The sequence below is a fragment of the Anser anser genome (genome assembly GCF_964211835.1).
Source record: "Anser anser genome assembly, chromosome: 1".
Classification (NCBI taxonomy): Eukaryota; Metazoa; Chordata; class Aves; order Anseriformes; family Anatidae; genus Anser; species Anser anser.
In genome coordinates, this window is record NC_139720.1 from 17,197,230 (window position 1) to 17,219,475 (window position 22,246).

The 22,246-nt window shown below is 35.6% G+C and overlaps 1 protein-coding gene across 1 annotated transcript in view; it reads left to right on the forward strand.

Moving 5' to 3' along the window:
• Positions 1–22,246, forward strand: part of TBC1D22A (TBC1 domain family member 22A) — a 174,595-nt gene that overhangs the window by 59,122 nt on the left and 93,227 nt on the right. The window contains exons 9-10 of the mRNA XM_083794758.1: positions 4,417–4,526; positions 19,534–19,609. Coding sequence (XP_083650884.1) covers positions 4,417–4,526; positions 19,534–19,609 — 186 coding nt within the window. The remainder of the gene's footprint in view (positions 1–4,416; positions 4,527–19,533; positions 19,610–22,246) is intronic.

Consider the following 22,246-nt stretch of genomic DNA (forward strand, 5'->3'; position numbering starts at 1 on the left):
ATTTCAGTAGTTGTGTGTGTCATTCAAATATTCAGAGTCAATTTTGAGCTTCCATAATAAAATGCAGCAACCATTGCAGGAGTGCAGGTCAGTGAGCACTTGCTCCCTTTCTGTCTTTCATGATACTTTGCCTTCTTTATTAGATTTTAGTATCTGGATGACTTCCACTATGTATCTCTTTGTGGGGAGACACCACGTACCACATTTTACTCGAAAATTACTGATGAATATAATGTATTCAAAAAAATATACTTCTTAGCCAATATAGTGAGAAAACTTAGTATATTTCTCCACATTTTGACTTTTTGAAGTATTTGGATGCAGAGCTATAAGCTAAAGCTTGACAGTTGCCTTAGTAGTAGCCAGTAAGGACTACAAGCATATAGCTGAAATACATGGAGGTGTCTTAACACATTTCATCAGGAGATTTTTTTCTGTGTTTCAAAACTTTATTATCTGACATTAGATGAGACTATTCTTTCTGCAGCACGAGAAGCACAATGGGAATGAAAATTGGACTGGAAGTAGCTTATATATTTAAAGAACATATGAAAAATCCTGAAAACTTATTTTACATATAAGAGGCTTATGAAGATGCTAACAATCAGCCAGTATATGCCACAGGAAATCGTGATGTTCTTGGATGTCTCTTCCAAAGGGAGAGAGAGCAAAATGAGAACAAGAAAACTGGACGAGTACTTCCTAATAGGGCTATTTTTATTTCCATAATAGTTGTTCGTGTCGGTCTGTGAAAGTATATTTAGCAACTACGGACTCTTAGTGGAAGAATCGGATGATTCCTAAATGCTGCCTACGCTTTTTGCTAATAGTTGCCTTTCTATTGAAATTATACAATTTCTTTTTTCTGTAAAATAGTAAAAATATTAGAATATAAGAATATTAGAATAAAATATTAGAATATAAGAATACGAGAATATAAGAATCTAGAATCTAGAATAATGAATTTAATATCAGACCTATGTGCTTTTGAAAAAGGCTGATTTCTGACATACATTTTTGTGCTTGGTGAACATACTTGTAATGATGAGGAATCATTGGAAACACTGGAAAATGTTTCTCAGAAGTTACATTCTATTTTCTTGAAACATAATCTTTCTGATTTGATGGTGCTTTCTTACTAGAACCATTAGAATTTTTTTTTTTTCCAAAATATTAATACTGGGATGTCTTTGCTGTCCAATTTCCTTCAACCTTGTTTCTCAAATTATTTTTTTTTTTGCAGTTTATCATTTTTCTTTGTTGCTGGTCATTCATTCACAGGTTGGGGAGTCCTTTGATGGGCTATTGAAGTTTTATTTCATCTAATTTCAGACTTTCTATGTCTGCATTCTGCAGTAGTCATGTTAAGCTCAAGTTACAGCTAACACTGAGAAACAGGGTTTGCTTGGGATGTGATTCATCTGATTTATTTTATGATTCTGGTTTAGAGTGAGATAATCCTCTGTAACTACTTGTTTTTCTTTGTTGGCTGTGAAGAGAGGTGAAGATGGCCACCTTTGATGGTTAGCTGTATGTTAAGCTTTTGTGTTGTTTTATATTCTGGTAGGAGACTATAGTGTGAAATGGTAGATTTTGGAAGAGCAGGGTAAGAAAGAGCTAAGATAAGTAAGATGAGAAACAGAAGATAAAAATCCTTTTTTTTACTTATCTTTTCGTGAGTACCTGCAGAAGAGTTTTTGTGTTGTACTTACAGTTTGTAAGTTCCTTTTTGTTCAGAAATGTGATAGCAGGATCATGAAAAGAAAAGGTGCTCAAAGGCAGGAAATTTGCAAAGGAACAGGTCATCGAAGTAGTTGTCAACCCATTCCTTTTGCAAATCTTTAGTGAAACAGTGTCTGAAAATTGCTTCTTTCTAGAGGAATAATGTTCCATGTATATTTTAATTTTATATAAATTATATGAGGAATAGGGGTTCATTTATTGTTTTACTTCAGACCTTGTTAGGCAGAGAAAGAATGAGTCACACTTTTTCCTTTTTCTGAAAACTAAATTAAAAGTATTAAGCAGCTTTACACAGTGAGCTGACTTATGAATAAGTAGTAAATATAAATGGTAAAACTGTAAAAAGTTTTTATGAGTTAGTGTATATAGGACATACCCTTAATTTTTTTTCCTGCTGTAGAGGATACATCATTCTTTTTTAATTAATTAATTAATTTTTTGCCCGGAAAAGTCTTTCTCTTTTAAATTAAAGGGAATATTCATCCTTGATATCCTTGATTTTAATTTCTGAACTGTTAAAAAGGGCTTCTTTGAAAATTGTGGGATTTTCTTGTTATTTGTGTGTGTGTTTTGTTTGTTTTTAATCTAAGGGCAGAGCATGTCGGAGGGAGATAGGTAGACATTTAATATTAATTTTGCACAGGTTCACATGAAACTTGACTTCTTAAATTGAATGTCTTATGGGTATTCTGAGTTACAGAGGACTTGCTAAAGGACATTTTGACACTGATGATAATTTGCAAGGGACCTTTCCCTTGTCTCATTTTTGAGCTGCAGAACTGGCATTTTTATTTGGATTAATTTTGTCAAATGTACATCACCTTAGTTACTCGTCTGATCTGAATTAGTTTTCTTTACATATAATCTTTTTTCTTCCTGCTCATCTGTTTGCCTTCTTGTTATCTCCGTTGCACTTTTGAGCATCTCTACCTGAAAAAAACCTTCTGGCTTTTGTAATACTCCAGACTTTTCTTTTAACATATTTTTCTGAAGAGTTTGGATTGAAATAAACATGAGTCTGTCTTCAGTGAAGGGAACCTAGTAAAGAAGGGGATGGGAACTGAGGAGAACGATGTCAAAGGGATTGTTACCTCCCAGGTACAGACAGTGTTGATCCCGTTCTCCCAAAGAATTGTCAGAATTTGCTTTCTTTTGCTGGGAGGAAGATGATGATTTGTGGGGCTTTTGCCCTTCTTTTTCTGAGAATATGCTGCTAAAGTGGGGTAAGGAGTTTCTTCCTCGTGAAAGGATCTGTTATTAAAAAGCTTGATATTGAGTCTGCTACTTGGTCTTCGCTGTTTTGGAAGTCCCTGTTATATCTGAGTTTATTACATAGGAATCTTAGATGCGTTGGGTACTTGTTTGTTGGTCTTCTGTTGCAGTCTGGGTTTTTAAAACTGTACTGCAATGCAAAGGTGGCATTCCTTTAATAGCCAGTAACTGACCACTGGTGCCTTGTTCACAGTCCTGGTACCTCTGGGATCATCATGTGCTTTTATTTATGGGGTCCCTGCTATAATCCTTTTTTCCACTCAGCAGGTTTTCCAATATCTTAACTAATATTTTGTTAGCACAACCTAATCTCCTCATCCTATAGCTATTAACATTTCATATTCCAAAAACAATGATCCCTCAGGCAGTGCACACCAGAATGCATTGGTAACGCCTTGCTTCTGATAATCTGTGAGTAGTGATAAAATCACTTGTATGTTAGAATGCTCATGGCTATCGCCAATTGAATAGTAAGTGCTTTAAGTTTGCGTAATCAAATGTGATAACCTAAAGATGTCCATAGGCTTCTGTAACAACGTACTGCAGAGATTTGAGATAGAGAATAGAGGAGTTGTAAGGAAATACATATTCTTGGTTCTCTTAGTGCTTATCCTTTCCTGTCTTGCAATTGTGTAAAGGAAGTAATTCCTTCTTTAGTATATCATACTCTTTATTAATTCAGATGCCATGTTTTAAAATCAAGTGATCTGGCCTAAGTGGTAAAACTCAGATTCATTGCAATTAGAGATTATTTTTAAAAAAATATTATTTTGTTGTGATAACAGAGTCAATTTCTATGAGTTAGACAGCCTTGAGGGTTCTGTGCTTATCCAGTATTGAGAATCTTTTTTTGGAGGGAAAAAATAGTCTGTTTCCTTTGGTCTGATTTCCTTCAGATTCCAAATGCTTACCTGGAAACAAACAAATGATCCTTGAAAAGCTATAGTCAGCTTTTAAATCATTTTGCTGGCTTTCTATAAGGTTTATTTTGGGGGTTTCTTCTGTGAAAGCATGCAACATATTTTACTGTGTATGATGCAAACGTAGATGTTCTGCTGAGATTGTTCATACATAGCATGAGGGCTTCTGATAATCCTCTTTCAGGTGTAAAGTGTCTAGAATGAAGCAATTTATTATATATTAATTCTGGTTAACCAGGCATGGTTTGAGATTTTCACAGTCTGCAAGAAATTAAGTATTCATTAACATTTAAAGCCATTAGATGACACAGTTGAGCAATAAATTATTCATTTATTCACTGTTTAAGTAAATGTGCGTTGAAGTTTCTGACTAGAAGATAAGTGGTGCTTGTCTTTGTTTTCAGTTATTTTCCTCATCCTTGCTTTATTTATTCTGTGCACTTCATTGACTTGTCTTTTTCTCTCTCTTTTCCTGAAACAGAAGAAGAAGAAGTGGAAAATTTTGATGTTTCCAGTCTGCCTGAAGAAGTGCTGCAGAACATAGAAGCTGACAGTTATTGGTGCATGAGCAAGTTGCTTGATGGCATTCAGGTAAATTGATTTTTCCTGTCTGTAAGTAGTGGAGATAACTGATTAATGTCATGGCTTTGAACTACTTGAAGGTTGTTGAGAAAGAATATTTCTATGAAAAACAGGGGAGAAGTACATTTTCCCATTGGAGAAATCTGCTGCAAGTTTGGCATAGTATTAGAAAAGAAGATGTTGCTCAACAGTTTTATTCATCAAAACGTCTACATGTTTCATTGCAGTATGATGTGCTAGATCAGAGTCAAAATCTCCAGTTCTAGAGGCATGTTACACAGCTCAGTCACCAATTGTGGAGAATATTTATGTAAGTCTCCAACTAAAATAGTCCCACTTAGGTTCTGAAAAGCTGGCTTCTATATTTAATCATTTTCAATTGATAGATACAGCGACCTTTTAACAACTGCCGTCTTGTTAGTTTCTGAAATTATCTTCATATTTTTAAAACATCTGTTTGAGTCTTGATACTTCTGCTACTTCACTGAGTGTTGTCTGATTTTTTTTTTGACATGGGGAAGCTGTAACTGTGGACGGAATTTTTTAAGTGCTACAAGTAACAGAGTGGAGAATTTGTGTCTATGTACTAGTTGGTACATAAGTTCGCAAAGATTAGAAGGATCTACAAGTAATAGTAGATATGCAGCTGAACATCTTGTATTTAAGTGAAGGACGATTCAGTACAATCTAGCATAGATTAAATGGTAGTCCAAACATCTGTATTTGATATTTAGCATTTTGAAACACTTTATGCTGCAGTGTTGATGCATGGTAAAGTAGATCCTTCAGACTTCACAAAGAAGACCTGAATTAAGTTTTATAGGCTTTTTGTTGCTATAGGCATCAAAAATAGTATGTATCTAATACCTGTTTTTCAGAGCTGTCTCATTTGAGATGAACGTTTTGAATCTTACTGAAAAGTAAACATAATCTGACTTTTGAAAGTCAGAATATTTGCAAGAAAATAATCAGCGTGACTTTCTGGATTGTGATGGGACCAAAGTCAACCTTTGATAGAGATGTGAAAGTTTCTGAAAGGTGTTGATTTCTCTTTTGCACTGGCAACAAAGAATGTTAACAATGTTCAGTAGGCAGATGGTTGCAGTCAGGGTTCATTTGCTGTTTTCAGTGAGCTGATTAGAAAATAAATTACGGTTACAACTATTTAGCACATTGCAGCTTCTTCTTTTCTTTTTTTAAGTGATATTCATACCATCTCTTTCTGATTATTCCCTGCTTTCAAATGAGCTACTCATATAATGTGGAAGATCTTTGCTTTGAAATTGTTTCAGTATTATTCTGGTGACAATAGAAATTGTTACAGGGATAGCAAAACTCTGGTTAATTTATTCTTAACATTTTCTTAAACGATGAGGTAATGGAAAAGTGCTTCTACAGTACTTAATGGATTCAGTCCTTTTGGTAGGGCCCATGTGATTTTCTTGTTTTTTTAAATGCTTTAGTCAAGTGTTTGAAAATTTAAGTGTTTATTTCTCCAAGTGGTTTTAATGTAGTGAAGACCATGGAGGTTGAATTTGTGTGTGTGGAAAGTGACTACCTCCAATCATTAGTAAATCGTCATGAAATGTGAGTAACAATAAAAATTCATATGAAATGAAGCTGTAGTTATTAGTGAAGCTAAATTCATGTTACCCAGGTTCTTTATTTTGATAGCATTTTTTTTTGGTAGATATTTCTTTCATTGTAGAGTGCTTTGATGTATTCTTGCTTGTCATGTATGTTTTAATGTGAATGTTTCATTGGCTAAGGTATCTTGTGAAATTAAACTCTTAGTGAAATTTGTTTTTGTTATGATATTGAGTTGAGAAACAGAAGACTTAAACTTCCTTGAGGGTATCTTAAATGTATTTCTCCTGGTTAAAGGTCAAGTGAATGCTAGCTCAATTTTATGTGGAGCATCATTGAAAAACATATTCCTTTTGTCATATTGATCCCTGTAAAAGATGCTGCTCAAAACAGCATTTCAAAATATTTGACCACATATCAAACTAAAAGTCAGAACTTGAAATCTTCTTGAAGAAAGACGAGTAAAGAAATGGAAACCCTCTCCAACATATTCTACAATTTTTCCTGTTTCTGGAACATCTTCTGTTGTAGGGCTGCTGCTTTGCTTTTCTTCTAGAAAAAGAAATTCAGAGATGACATCATTTCTCCTTAAAACTCTGTTTTCATACAAAAACATCAAGGACTGATAAACAAATTATTGAAAATAATTGTAATGGAATTAAACTGCACTGATAAAAATTTAAGCTCTTACATTAATGGAATGATTATCAATTGGATGTATTCAAAGATGCACTCATCTATCAAAAGCAGGCTTGAAAGATTATGGTAGTGGTGTGACTAATGATGTTACAGTTAATTCACTGCATCTGCGGAGTGCTGCTGAAATGAAAGGTTTTGCTTCTTTTTTTTTTCCTCGCATTCTACTCTTTTGTTTCCTTCTGTGTTGACACCATTTTGCTGGTCAAATGGAGGGGTCATGGTGCAGAATGAGTTGGTTGGGAGAACTAAGCCAAGTAGAAGTGAGCATGTTGAGGGGAAGGGAGTAAAAAAAAAAAGGAGGGAAAAGACTGTTTTACTGAGCTGACTTGCATTCTGGATATTGCAAGATCCATTAATTGGAAGGAGTCAAGGACTGTGTGGGTATGGGGTCGGTGGGACCACCCTTATCAAGGCAACCTGGAATCATTAAATTTAGCATTAAACCATGCCCAGAGTTCATAAACTGATTCATATCAAACTATAATAAACCTGTGCACCTTCCTGCACCTGATTTCCAGTCTGATCGCTTGCCGAGGGCTATTGTGAGCTGATTCACAGAGCTGAACCACACAACTAAACAAAAAAGCACTGGTTAGTTCAAGGGCTGAATACCTTGAACTAATACCATAGCAAAGACGTGAGTAGAACTGCACAGTAGGGCCAAGGCAGGCTCACGGCAGCTGAGGTGTGGATTTACTTTAAATGCTGTAGATTCTCAATTTGTCAAGCATGCTGCCGATATACAGTAACCTAGAACATCCTCTGTAGGTCTCTCTGCTACTCAGTAAAGCTGTTGCTGATTGTTTCTTGGAAATAGTCATTAAAATTGTTCTGACTCCTCCCTTAGTATTTTTCCATGTGATCTACTATGCACAATAGAATATCTTTACAGTCAACCAGCAAAAACCGCTTCTCTCTCACAAAGCCGTAACAAAGACAAAAACAGACATAAAAAAAACAAGGGGAATCCTAAACAAGCTCAGTGCTAATATTTCTTGTTTTCTGTGAAAATATATCGCAAGAGACACGTGTGGCTACTTACATTTTGTCTGAGATGCCTGAATAAATGGTGCAAGAATTTTAGAGAAGAGGAATGTGTGATGTTGTGATGATAACTGCAATCTAAGAATCTGTGTAGAATTGCCATAATATACTGATGAATATAGGCTTTCCATTTTATGTTGGCCTACTGGGACTGGATAAGTTTAAAGGCTATATACTGTGATAACTATTAGGGTCCAGTTGTCAGTACCTTTCTTGCAAGTTTGTCCTTCCTGAGCATAAGAGAATAACGGAAATATGTATGTATTTGTAGTCCTTTGTTATTTTTAATAGAAAACTCATTTATTTTTTTCATCCCATCCAGACAGTGTCATTTTCTTGATTCCAGAAGTGTGAAGGCTGTTATTAAGAAATATGTATTCCTAGGTGTAGTTTTGCTACTGATAATATCTACGACTTCTCCTTTCCTCACTCATCTCCCTACCCCTTTTCTTCTAATGTGACTGTATTTAAAATATAACAGCACATATTTGAACCACAGGGACCTGAGGAATAAGCAACAGTGTGGGCATTGAGCAGCATGATAGTTGCTTTGTGACATTCTTGCAGTTCTTAGTCTAAAGAAGACATAAAAAATTTGCTCAAATCATCTGTTGTTTTAGCAGATTAAGTCAAGCTGCTTTGTTTTTTCAGGGGTGTCTGTGCATGTGTCTTCAGCTCCAGGCAGAAATAATATTTCTCATTTTTCTTTTGCAGAACTTTTTCAGCAGTTAATGTTTGATATTGCACAGTAGTTTAATCTATTTTGAGTTCTCAAATTACTTTGCATCTTCTTTCTTAGTTTGTTCTGTCTAGTTACAGTCTCCTAAGTGGCTACGCATATATCAGGCTAGCACTTATCAGGCTAGAAAACATACTTGATTGAAAAATGTTTTAAATAGGATTACTGGAGTTTTTTAAATAAAAATTTGTCTTTCTGTTATGTTTGTTAATCTGTTAATCACTAGCTTCTTATAGTGTCTCACAGCGGTCAATATTGGATGACTGTATGCAGTAATGGGTTTCTTCTTCAGTGTTTCATGGCTATGTGCTACATTTTTTTTCTTTAACTGTTCTGCCAGAAGGATTACAACTCCCTGCAGCTTTCCATATTTATTTCAGGAAAACAAATGACAACTTCCAAAATCATGAGCTCATAGGATAATTGAGATAGGAAGGGGCCTCTGGAGGTCATCTAGTCCAATGTCCTGCTCAAAAGAGGTTCAGCTCTGCGATGGGGTTGCTAAGGGCTTTGTCCAGTTGGTCTTGAAGACATTCAAGGATGGAGACTGTACAATCACCTTGTGGGGGTAACCTGTTCCAGTGCTTGTCTTGTCCTCTTGTTGAAGTTTCTCCCTACAGTGAGGTGGAACATTTCTTGTTTCAACTTATGCTGCTTGTCTCTCATCTTCCTGATATACACTGCTATTAGAAAACTAAGCTCTGTCATCTTGATAACATAGGTTTTAGCAGGCTGCTGTTATGTACCTCTGAAATCTTCTCCAGGACTCTAGTTTCTTCAGCCTCTCATAGGGAATGCACTTGATCCCCCTCAGCACCTTGGCAGACCTCTGCCCTTGCTCCAGTCTGTTGATGGTTTTCTTGCATTGGGGTCCCTAAAACTGGAAGTGGTATTCTAGATGTGGTTTTGGAATAAAAAAAAATGTTTTACAGTGAAGTTTTTTTTTTTAATGTTTAAAAAGTGATGGAGTAGTTTGCTCAGAGAGTTTGTAAAGTTTTCATCCTTGGATATCAAAACTGAACTGCTTGTGGCCTAACCAGTTTGTTCCAGGCGATTCTGCTCTGAGCAGGGGTTTGACTAGATGGTCTGCAGAGGTTCCTGCCCAACTCCACAGTAAGTGCTCAGTGGGAATGATCACTTCCCTTGATCTACTGGTCTCTGTTGCCAGGGCACACTTCTGGCTCATGCTGAATGTGTCTGCCAAGGCTTCCAGGTCCTTTTCACAGAAGTTGTTGCCAGCCAGGTTGTCTCCAGCCTGTATTCTTTCAAGATACTCTAATACTGATTTATAAAAATGAATTTTTGAGAGTGTGCATGGCCACGTGCAAAATATGTCTAAAAAAATCACACTTGATAATTTTTAACACATTATTTGAGACTTTCACATTTGTGATCTATAATTAATGTATGTAACAATATTTTGGTAGGAACATTCATATTGCAAGTAATGTGTTTGTAGTTTTTTCTACCTGTTTAATTACCCAAACTACTTAGTCTTGCATTTCTAGTTGAAGAATCAAAAGGTAAAAGTGTTTGGGGTGTCAGTCCACCCAGCTTATGATAAAGCCAGTCTTCTTTAGAACACTTCTAAACTGTAGGTGATGTGTGAGTACTTCTACATTTTCCTCTGTAGGAATAATGGCTGTGGACATGAGAAAACTAGAACTTATTCCACAAGTATTATTTCCTGTCAATTATGTAGACATTCCATTCCATCTGTCTTAATTAGCTTTTTTTCATTATTATGTCATCTCTTATAACGCTTTCCTCAACAGAGTCCCATTAACATTCAAGTAAAAAGTTCACACTGATCTGTGCCACCTGAAAACGTAATATTCATGTATAAAATTGAGTATAGTTCTTCATTTTATGTTCAAGTGTAATGGTAATAAAATAACCAAAGGGGAAATATATCCATTGCATAATGACCTAGCCATATGTATTAAAAATAGCAATAAAATTTTAATATCATTATTTATCAGGGCCTGGAAATTTTTAGAATAAAGGGGAAATAATTCATTTCCAGGGACCGTACTGTACTGAGGTGTATATTAGCTATCTCTGTGGCTGATTAAATAGTAAGATTTATAGTCTGCCGGGGGTTCCTGGAGAGTTGTCTCTTGCTTCTGAGTTATGGAAAGTTGTTGCTAACCTGTGCCTCAGGTCTGAGCTATAAATGGATGGATGGAGTTCTGTTTGGAAAATCTTTCAAAGGTCTGTGGGAACTGATACTTATCTTAAGATATCTCAGCTCAGGAAGTTGAGAAGTTCATACAGAAATAACTAGTACAAGTACTTCTGAAAATTCCTCACAGGGCCTTTCAAAGGGCTATTTTTAAGAAAAAGAGGTCAATGATAGCTTTCTTTCTTTTCATTAAACTCTTGCAAGACAAGTGTCTTGATCATGTCTGCATTTCATTGAAGTAGCTAGGCATTCATAGCTGAACTAGTTTTAGCTAGCCAGTTTATGGTTGTGATAAATTGCAGATGTTTTGTCTGCAGATATGGGGCTTATTAGCCAAGATATACATATATACGGAATATGCATGCAAGTGTCAACATTTACCTCTTATCTCTCTCATTATACAATCATAGAATCATCAAGGTCGGAAAGCCCTCCAAGATCATCTGGTCCAACCATCCCCGTACCACTGATATCACCCACTAAACCCTGTCCCTAAGCACCACGTCCAACCTCTCCTTGAACACCCCCAGGGACGGTGACTCCACCACCTCCCTGGGCAACCCGTCCCAGTGCCTGACTGCTCTTTCTGAGAAGAAATGTCTCCTCATTTCCAGCCTGAACCTCCCCTGGCACAACCTGAGGCCATTCCTTCTAGTCCTGTCACTAGTTACCTGTAAGAAGAGGCCAACCCCCAGCTCCCCACACCTTCCTTTCAGGTAGCTGTAGAGAGCAATAAGGTCTCCCCGAGCCTCCTCTTCTCTAGACACAACAACCCCAATTCCCTCAGCCGCTCCTCACAGGACTTGTGCTCCAGACTCTTCACCAGCTTTGTAGCCCTTCTCTGGACATGCTCCAGGGCCTCCATGTCCTTCTTGTAGTGAGGGGCCCAAAACTGAACACAGGACTCAAGGTGCGGCCTCAACAGAGCTGAGTACAGGGGGATGATCAGTGCCCTGGTGGACCTTGTGTGTATTGCATGTGTGCTTTCATGCACCAGTCAAGTTTCTGTATCACAGGTACCACAGGGTCTACCTGCGAGCACCAAATGATAGCTTGTCTAGGATTTCTGGATATGCTTCAGCCCAATGTACCATTTAGCTTAGGTAAATTAAGAAGGCACTCTTCCTTCCCACCTTCCTCAGCTGAACGTGGCACCCCAAATACGGTGTCTTCAGGGAAACTGTGGGCATTGGTGGGCCAGTCTTCCAAGCCACCTCCACTAAGAGAGTGTCTACGCACATTGTATAGCTGATATTGAAAGACAGTACTGCAGTCATGCTCCAGTTCCTGTTGAAACACATCCTGATGACAGCAGAAATGCAAGTTCTAGAAATGTGGGAGTCCTGTCAAGAATGCTAGCAGTTGTTATTTCCGTATGTAGCTTTCCTACCGTTTGAGCTGCATATTCATCTACATATTTGTTCCTGCAGTTACTAGCACTGTAACTCCATCTGTGAGACAGAACTTCTATATGGTAATAGCTGTTTAGTAATTTCCCAGAAATTTAGATTGTTCATTTTATGACAGCGCCTTGTCCAAGTTGTATCCTGAGAATGACAAAACATAGTCTTATTTTCTTCTCTTTAAACTGTGACTAGTTTAAAGTAAAAGGAAAAGAAAAAGGTTGGGAATGGATTGCTTCATCAGAACTGTGCTTTAAATTACTTATAGAAGTAACAACTTTTTATTTTCAAATAAAAATTCAAGTTGAGTTGTAAAATTTTATGAATGATAATACATAAAATTATAGGGATGGCTTCTGATGACTGCAGATAGACTGCTCTGTCTTGCTGACAGCGAGTTTATTATTGAGTGAAGACTGCTGTTCTGATGGATATATGATACTTTGGGATTTCTCTTACTCTTTTCAATATCAGAAGCTTCCATAAGGCTGTTTCTTACTATGAACAATTTAAAATTAAAATCTTTTCAACTTTAGGTATTAATAGTGAATGTATAAACATGAGACATTTTGTGAGAAGCAGGTTTGGCAATCAAGGAGGGCATTTGGGCCTATTCAGGATTATAACATAGCTTTTCTTCTAATGAGAAGTGGACAGCCTTAGCATTTGTAGTAATTGCTTATCAAATAATGTCCCTAACTGATATTTCTCTTTGTTTATCTGTGTGTCATATGTGAGACTAAATTCTTCTGTGTAAGTATGGTCACAACAGGAGCTTCTATTTAGGGTATTTTCTGTATTCATACTCAGATGTCTGCTTCTATTTTTCTTATGTAATCTGTTAGGGTGAATGTTGTTTTAAACTTAAAATGAAGGAGACAATTTTAAGTAGAACAAGAGTCTAGAAATTTTTCTATAAGCAGCTTTAACCTTTCTCAATTCAAGACAGTGTTCTTACAGAGCATACATGTAAATTACTCTTAAGGATGAATAGCATTAAGAGCAGGCTTAGAATCATAGAATCATTCAAGTAAATAAAGACTTTTTCTGAGGGAAAAACATATACAATATAGTGCTGTTTTGTTACTCTTCCTTTTCCAAAGGAACTTCAGATCTTCAAAGTCCTGTTTGAAACGCTTCTTCATAGAAGTCTTTGAAGGCTTTATTAGTACCTGAAGGAAAAAAATACATTTTATTGAACAATGTAACCATCCCAGGAAGTTAATAAACCAATTTATGCAATAAAGGTGTTGTAACTACTCACTGTTGGAATGTAATTAACATAATCGTTTTGTTAGTCCCATTATTGTGATGTAACACTAATTGAAGCATGTCTGCTATTGTCTGTTCAACAGTTGGAATAGTTAAAATGTAAAAAAGCATAACTGCTATAATCTTCCTATTTGGGTCTGGGTAGATATAATCTGAGTAGCCAAGGACTGTATCTTGGGTATTGGTGATCTGACCTCAGACAGATTATTTACCCAGCAGTGTGCCCAGGTGGCCAAGAAGGCCAACGGCATTCTGGCTTGTACCAGGAATAGTGTAGCCAGGAGGACCAGGGAGGTGATTGTCCCCTTTATTCTGCTCTGGTGAGGCCACACCTTGAGTACTGTGTAGAGTTTTGGGCCCATCACTACAAGAAAGACATCGAGGCCCTGGAACTTGTTCAGAGAAGGGCAACAAAACTGGTGAGGATCTGGAGCACAAGTCTCATGAGGAGCAGCTGAGGGAGCTGGGACTGTTTGGTCTGGAGAAGAGGAGGCTCAGGGGAGACCTACAAAAATGTTAAATAATACCATTCCCAATACTGACCCCTAAGGAACACCAGTCATTACTGGACTCAACCTGTACATTGAGCTATTGACCACTACTCTTGGAGTGCAACCATCCAGCCAATTCCCTATCCACTGAGTGGTCTGTCTGTCATATCTGTGCATCTCCAGTTTGGAGACATGGATGTTGTGTGGGACAGAAGTCTCTAAAATGATGAGCTGCATGAAGAAGGTGAATAGGAAGTCATTGCTTTCCATCTCTTCTGATGCAAGACCTAGATAGCATCTGATAAAGCTGCTAAGGCTTCAAATACAGAGTGGTTAAGGGAGCTACTTTTCAAAGGATGGAAAACATTTTACATGGATATAAAACCTGAACTGTTTGAAGTTTGGTTGATGAAAAGTATTTAAATAACTTCAGTTACAAAGATACCACCTAGAGTTAGGGAAGTCTCAGTGCTACAAACTGGAAACTTTGAAAACATGCTGCAAATATATCACTGCAGGCTTACCTTGCTTGTATCCTTACCCTGTCTTGTAGTCGTCTGCTGCTGACTGCTCTTAAAACGGGGTGGGGGGAACTTCTGGCCCAGCAGACAAATATGTTAGGTTTATAATAAGCCAGTTAGGACTTTGAGTAAAAAGAAATGGAGGGCATCAGTAGGATTTATCCCAAGGACTAATGTTTGTTTTTTTCACTACAGCTTTCTTCAGAAATTCTTATGGAGCCTTTTTCTCTTTGGAAGCCCATAATGCAGTTTTCTAGCCTGTCACTGAGTACTATTTTCAGAAAGAGAACAAATCTGCATGTAATTGGTTCTGAATACTTATGTATAACACATTGTTCTCTATGTTTTATACAAAATATCCTGTGCTCTCACTATGCTTTAGAATAAAAATCTGCTACATAAAATTTACAGCATTAGCTTTTGGAATTGTAAGCATCCATGTTCATGATTTCTAGCTCTTATCCACATTTGAACTATTGTCTGGCCTACACCAGAACCCAAAAACATACTCTGAGCACTTCTTTTACTACTACTTTAACAGTCCCTGTAGTTTATAACACTTATGTAAAATTGAGGTTTGATTACATAGTCCAGTAAAAGCAAGCTCGAGCAGATAGGGCCAGATGGCTTCCAGAGGTACCTTCCAACTTCAGCCATTCCATGAAAAGGTTAGGCCTCTGATTATGAAACTAGGGATACTTTTATAACACAGCCTGGGAATCAGTACCTGCTTTTAAAAAGGTGTTGCATTTTCCATCATCTTATGTAGGAAAAATAAGATATTTTTCTGGTTGGAAGCTGGGACTACAACACTTTGTAGAATTCATTTGTACTGTGTAGGAAATTAAGCTTTCAGAAGTCAGGCTTAATAATTACAAAGGTTGAAAGATATTATATTTTACAGGGAGCTTTTTGGAGTAATTGTGGAACACGCTATGGAATTTGTGCAGACTGTATGCTCCAGCCCACTTGTGTGTTTGCTCTTGTGCATGCGTACTCTTTTTCTCCTGAATTATGTTTACTGAATTTACATCGTAATTTCCAGGTTTGAGAAGCATTTAAAAGCTCTGATAAGAATGATAAAACTTTATTGCAAACAAATAAACAACACATGAAGACTTTGTGTCAAAACTTTCCATTTGCTTTTGTAAATGGTTCTGATGGTTTTATAGATCCGTGCTGGCAAACAGCTTGTTTCACCTGAAAAGATGAGAAACACTGCGCCTATATTTGTGCTTGGCTGCAGTCAGTGTTATCAACTTATTGACTTTTTTTTTCCCCCAATTTGGCTTGCATTCTTAAGTGATGATGTAAGAGGTTGTTTGCTTTCCCTCTTCAGCTTTCCTCGTCTTTTAAAATTATTCAGTCATCATCTATGTAAGGCAAATGATGTGGACTTTGTTTAGCTAAGTCTTATAAAGGCTGAGTTTTCAAAATAGAGAGTATTCTTGTTAATGATAACTGTAGTGAAGGTACATGCGATGTATTACGTAGTGCATAAAGTTACATCCAGAGGGCATCAATTTCCCAAGGTTCTTAGCTTAGAGAGTTGCAAACACATTTCATTTTTTGACCCTGGGAATGGAATGGAATAGTGCAATTGGAAGGGACCTTCAAAGATCATCCAGTCCAACTACTTGACCACTTCAGGGCTAACAAAAAGTCAAAGCAAATTAATGAGGGTGTTCCTCTTAAACCATTTTATTTATTTATTTATTTATTTATTTTTAAAATTTATGATATGTAGATAAGAAATTTTGTTCTTTGAAATTTGAAAATATTTCCAAAGGATTGAGTAGGAAAAGTGATATGGTATGTTTTTGTGTGCATATGTGCCAGTACATAATGTGTGTGTATATATATGTTTAGATATCACATATTGAAGGACATATTTAATATTTGTATATATTATATTTATACATTATATTTAATTAATAACATACTTGTGTTAATGTATTTATATATAGTATTTTGTTTCCTTCTCTGTATGCATACAGCAGCTTTTGTAATGCACCAGATGGCATTCACCAATACTGTTTATATTCCTTTCCCACATGTAATTAAAATAATTGAAATCAGAAAGAAAGATTTTTCAGATTGATTATGGATTTACTGCTATGGAGTACCCGTAGTATTTTGGAAGAGATTTAAAATTAAAATAAGACTGAGCGATGTTGAACTTGGTTAACTTTGCTTTGGAAGTGCACACTACTTAACGCCTACTTGAAAGACATCTGTGTTCTTTTTAGCACACCATAAGTGAGTAATATTTTGAACAGATAGCTGTCAGTACTGTGGCTGTGTATGGCAATTAGAAATGGAATAGGTTTGTTACAATATGCATCAGAGCATCACATTGCTATACGTGTTGAAAATTCTAGAATGTACATTTGTAGTAATCTACTTTATACTGTAGACAATTAAAGATGCTAGAGGTGTATGGTGTGGATACAGCAACATCTGGAGATTTTAATCTGCATATTAAGAATGCAAGTAGGACCAGTCCTTAGTTTCATTCAATATCACTTTTTCAGTGTATCCACAGGAAACATTACTTCAGGACTTACTTTTTAAGGTAAACAACTTGCCAAATTATATCCTATTGTCTGCATTCAGAACAGAGAGAGAAAAATGAGTGGGATTTAATTCCTAGGGGTTAAACATGTTTTTCAGAAACTCCATGATCTCTTTCTCCTTTCTTTCTGTAAGTATGGGGTGGTAGTTTGAGTTAAATTTGTTCAGTGCCTTTTTTCTTTATTTTTATACATTTTGAGTGCATTTATTTTCTCTATTTTCGTGTTATAAACAAGTTTATTCTATTTAGAATTCTCTAACCCTTAAAAAAAAGTAAGAATTATCTAATAAGTTCAGGTCTTGATGTTTAGTGAAGGCTGTAATTGAAATATTTTATTTTAAATTTTAATGATTATTTTTGGAGGAAAAAATCCTGTCAGACCTAGTTGTAGTTGCAGGGCAATTAGAAATTAGTCTCTGCAGAATAAGTACAGGTGATTAACACAAAGATTTGAGAGTGAAGCAAGTTTTGAGCCCTTGTGACATTATAAAGTCTTAACCTTTTGTATTGTAAGGTGAAACTAATTATATGTTGGAGTCTGAACTAGTTATTACAACCATTCAGCTGTGAAGTAGGTTAGCATAGTTCACTAAAAGTATGTTGAAAGCTATTAGAGCAGAGCATTGAGGAATTTAGTGCACACCAAAGCATGACTTTTTTTTATATTTATCATTAATTCTTCTGTGTTCTTGTGCATACTTTGACGTATGTGAATATATACTTAACGTTGTCAAGAATAATGGTTAGAAATAAGGTGTTTTACATCAGCTGTTTGCTGAAGATATGTTGAGGTAAAACAATCTGGTTTTCAGTTCCTTGTGACTTTTTCAGAGCTTGCCTTTTGCTTAATATAGATGATCAGTTACACAAGGAATCAGTGAGGAAATGTAACAAAAACTTGAAGGATGAGTAATGAGGCAGAACCCACAGGTGTGAGGCGGAATAGGTAGGAGAGCTGAATACTGGAACACGTTTTTCTGCAGAAGCCAGTAGAGAACTGTATTGGAAATGTATTCTAAAAAGAGTTGTCGGTGCTATATATAACAACATGGGTCTTTTGAAGAGCTGTTATGCCAAATTTGGAAGCAGATACCACCAATTAAATTGCATGGTAGAGGAATTTAAATCTTAACCACTGTACTTTCATATTGCCCTGAGAAATATTCCATGACTTCTATGAGTTTGACATGTTTTTCTTTAACTCTGTTACTTGCTTTTTCCTCTACCAGTAAGCACAAAAGGAATAAGAATTTTAGATAACAGAGTACTTTTTTTTTCAACATTTGCAAAATTCTTCTTTCATAGGTTCACAAACTTCAGAAAGTTATAAATACCACAAGAGAGAATATTTTTAGCATAGGTTAATTAGAAGAGAGGTCTTGAGGAGCCAACAAGGATCTTCCCAGATAGATGAGTGAGCACAAGTAGAAGAGTGACCCTCAACTGTGTTCATTTGCATCTGAAACAATGAATAGGAAAAGAAATGAATAGCTCAAACGATCAAATGATCATTTGATCAAAAAATGATCGAATATAGTGAAGAGCAAACTTAACTGTTCTAAAATCCATGATGGCAGTTTTGGGTTGCATTTCCAGATGTGTATGGAGTAAGCGATACTTTGAGAAAGAGAACAGTGTTAGATTCAAAGACAGGGAAGAGGTGAATGATGGAAGTGGTGGTGTTCTAGCTCTGCATTGGCTTTCATTTTATTTAATAAATACCTGAAGTTACTTTTACAGAGGATCTGCTGTATGGTATGTAATTGAGTACCATGCTGCTGTACTTTGAGCACAAGACTTCTGGAACTGTCAGTTATCATTCTTTAAATAAATAAATAAATAAATGTATAAACAAACAAAAAATCAAGTTAGAGTTAATGCTTTCATACAAATACATCCAAATGCCCTGCCATTTTAGCTGTATAGTTCACATGTTAGATTTTGATTCATTGTTTGAGCTTTGACCTTAGGTTCAGAGCAGTCATGACTTGATCGAAATAGAGCTTTGATTTCTCCCACTGCTGGAAGGCATTATTCTGAACTTCTAAGGATGAAATTCTTATCCTGTCACTGATTAGGATCTAAATTTTTATATTTTCTATATTATTTGTGATAAAATTGGAAATTTATGGTGGGGAAAAAGAAATTGCCTTAAAAAAAATGATAGAGTGGCAAGTTTTGGCATTTAAGAAGACAGCTTTCTAAAGCTCTTTAGACTTCCACAATATAGATGTAACTTCAGGGGCACTAAATTAGCAAGTAGTGAGCAGTTGATATACCACCAGCTGTAAGCTGTGCTGTTAAGAGACAGGGACTCTTAAATAGGTTGGTAGAGTGTGATGATTTGCTACTGAAGTGTAGAGACAGTTAGGAAATGTAAAAACAAAACATGAGCACCTTAAGCAAACATAAGAAAAATAAATGGGTTGGAATAAGTACTCGGGGTAAAATAATTTCTATTTTTTCATAAACTTATACTTGTATATGGTTTCTTCTTTAGGATAATTACACATTTGCACAGCCAGGAATTCAAAAGAAAGTGAAAATGTTGGAAGAACTTGTTAGTCGGATCGATGGTAAGTCTTAAAAGCTGACCTAATTTCTAAATGGTCTTTCATTGAAAGTGGTTAGTTAAAATGTTTGCAAGAAGTCTAGCCAATATCACTGCTGCTCCATACAATGGTGGAGTAACATAGCCTTCCTCAGAGATGTCACACTCGATCAATTTGTGGCACGCTGGCCTTTGCAAGATCACTGTCCTATATCATTTAAAAGAAAGCTGCTAGAGCATGAGCCACTTTCATTACTTTTTATTAAGGCAATATAATCAAAATTCAGTGGCAATTTCTTTGCAGCAGAGTAATGACCACATACAAAAGGCAGCTGGTATTCATTTCATATTAAGCTCAATGATTGTTGTAATTCAGGCAAGTCACAGTGGTTGTTTATAGTTGTCCTTCGGCACTATGTTTTGTGCCTTTGTGCATCATTTTGCTATCTGGAATGCCTGAATAATTTCTCTGTGGAATCCAATTAATTATGAACTCTGGAAATAACATCTTTAATATTATAGATAAATTACAGTCTATGCAGGGGCAATTTTAGATTATGCTTTCATGTTTTAGCAGGGCACTTTGAAATATCTTCTACCTTCATCCTTAAAATAATTCCCTTCATGAAATGCTGACTGTCATATTGCTAGAGCAGAGTTTAATTAAATGAAATTCAAGAGATAATGCTGGCCCATTCTAAACATACTCTCTTGGTAGTTTGTTAAATTAATGAACAAAGTATTAACGAAATGTTGCCAAGCAGAACCAACCATATATTTGTGACACTAGCCTGTCAGTGATGAAATAGAAAAAAATATATTTTATGTAGCTTAATATTTGATAATCTGCTTGAAAAGATTAATTCTGTCTTTTCATTATACATATTGTGAGTTTTTCTTTTGCCAGTGCTTTCCATAGCAGATTTTGGGTTGGCCTGCATGTATTTCCAATCTGAATTTTGAAAAAGCTCTTCCTGTATGTTTAGGATGTTGAATATTCTTAACAAAGTTTATGTAATATTATTCATATTACATAATGTACGAGAACAAAGTTTATATAATATTATACTAGCAATGTAAATGTATGTAAAACCAATGTAGATGTATTTTTTAATATGTACATGAATATAAAAAAGGGATGCTTCTGTACGTAAGGTAGCAAAATGTTTATATAAGAACATTTTAAAAGTTTATTTTGTTACTTCAGAAGTCATCTAACTGTTTGCAGTATGGACTTTTATATGTTACTTTATGTTTGTATCAATATTGGTGTTTAAATTTCAATTATTTATAGAAGCTAATGCACTTTAAATAAAGTGTGTATTTATAATACCTATAAATAACTTCCTAAGCTTGGTCAATAAATTACTTAAACACATTTTTAAAATGAAAAATGTCATTCTGATAATAAGACTCATTATTCTGTTTAATAAAAATAAGTATGTATTATATTGACAGGAAGAATTGCTGAAGGCTGATTTGTACCTTCAGTGCTTTAGAGATGTAGTTAAATAACTTTCTCAATTGATTAGGTTCGTGAAGTGTTATTTTGAAGGGTTTACACTTAAATTAAAAAAAAAAAAGACAGTTGTAGGAAATATGTTTGTTCTTAACCTGTCCTTTACTAGGACAATTTAGTTGCAGTTTACCAACTGCAATTAGTAAACTAACTGCAATTGAAGTGTATGTTCCTGATTTTTATTTGTTTTGAAACAATTTTTATTTTTATTTTTTTTTAATAGAACTGTATTTAATAGGACATTATTGAAGTACTGCTGTATCAAAAGTTGCAGTTGTTTAACTTTCTAAATGTGGCTGCAACTTAGTCTCCAATATTTGTTGATCTAAATTGTGTAGTATTTAGGAAAAGGAGGCAGCCCACACAACCGGTATTTTTCCTTCGAGCTGTAGAGTATGCCAGATTCTTCATCAATGTCTGTGGCTGTAGATAACTGCCAAGTTTTTTTAAAAAAATAAAGATGTGTATTGAACAATAACTTTTCTACACTAGAAATACTAATTTTTTTTTAGTTTTTCATAGAGATTATGTTTGCTAGTTATTATTGATTCTTCAAACTGTCTCAAGCACTTCCAAAATAACATCTGAGGTTACTGTTAAGGGTAGATTGTTCATGTAGGTGAGTAGTTGAAGACTGCTGCCTTGTTCTGAGCAATGTAGTTGGAAAAGGCAAAGCAAAATCCTAACTTTAAGGAATTGATTGCATTATAGCAGGGATATTTTATGGTGTGTGTTATGCATATGACATACCTGTAGCATATGTGGGAAAGATGTTAAAGGAAACTATTTAAAACAAGCAAACAAACAACGTCTAATGGGATTATAACATTTCAGAGTGAGGGAAATCTAATTATACATTTTTACATAGAATAATAGTAGAAGTTATGAGGTATTTTAAAAAGCTGTCACTGGTATTTGAAAGGGAAACCTGTAAAATTTGGATGTAGTTGACATTACAGAATCCTAAAACTATTTAGGTTGAATGAGTCTACAAGTCATTGGTCCAGACCCCAGCTCTCATCCCCAGGTATGGAGGTGATTCTGCAGCTTCTTTGCGTAAGACTGTGCAAAGCTTTGACTACCATCAAATGACTACCAAAAAATCATTGTGACTTTTTTTTTTAGTAGAGGTAATTAGAATTT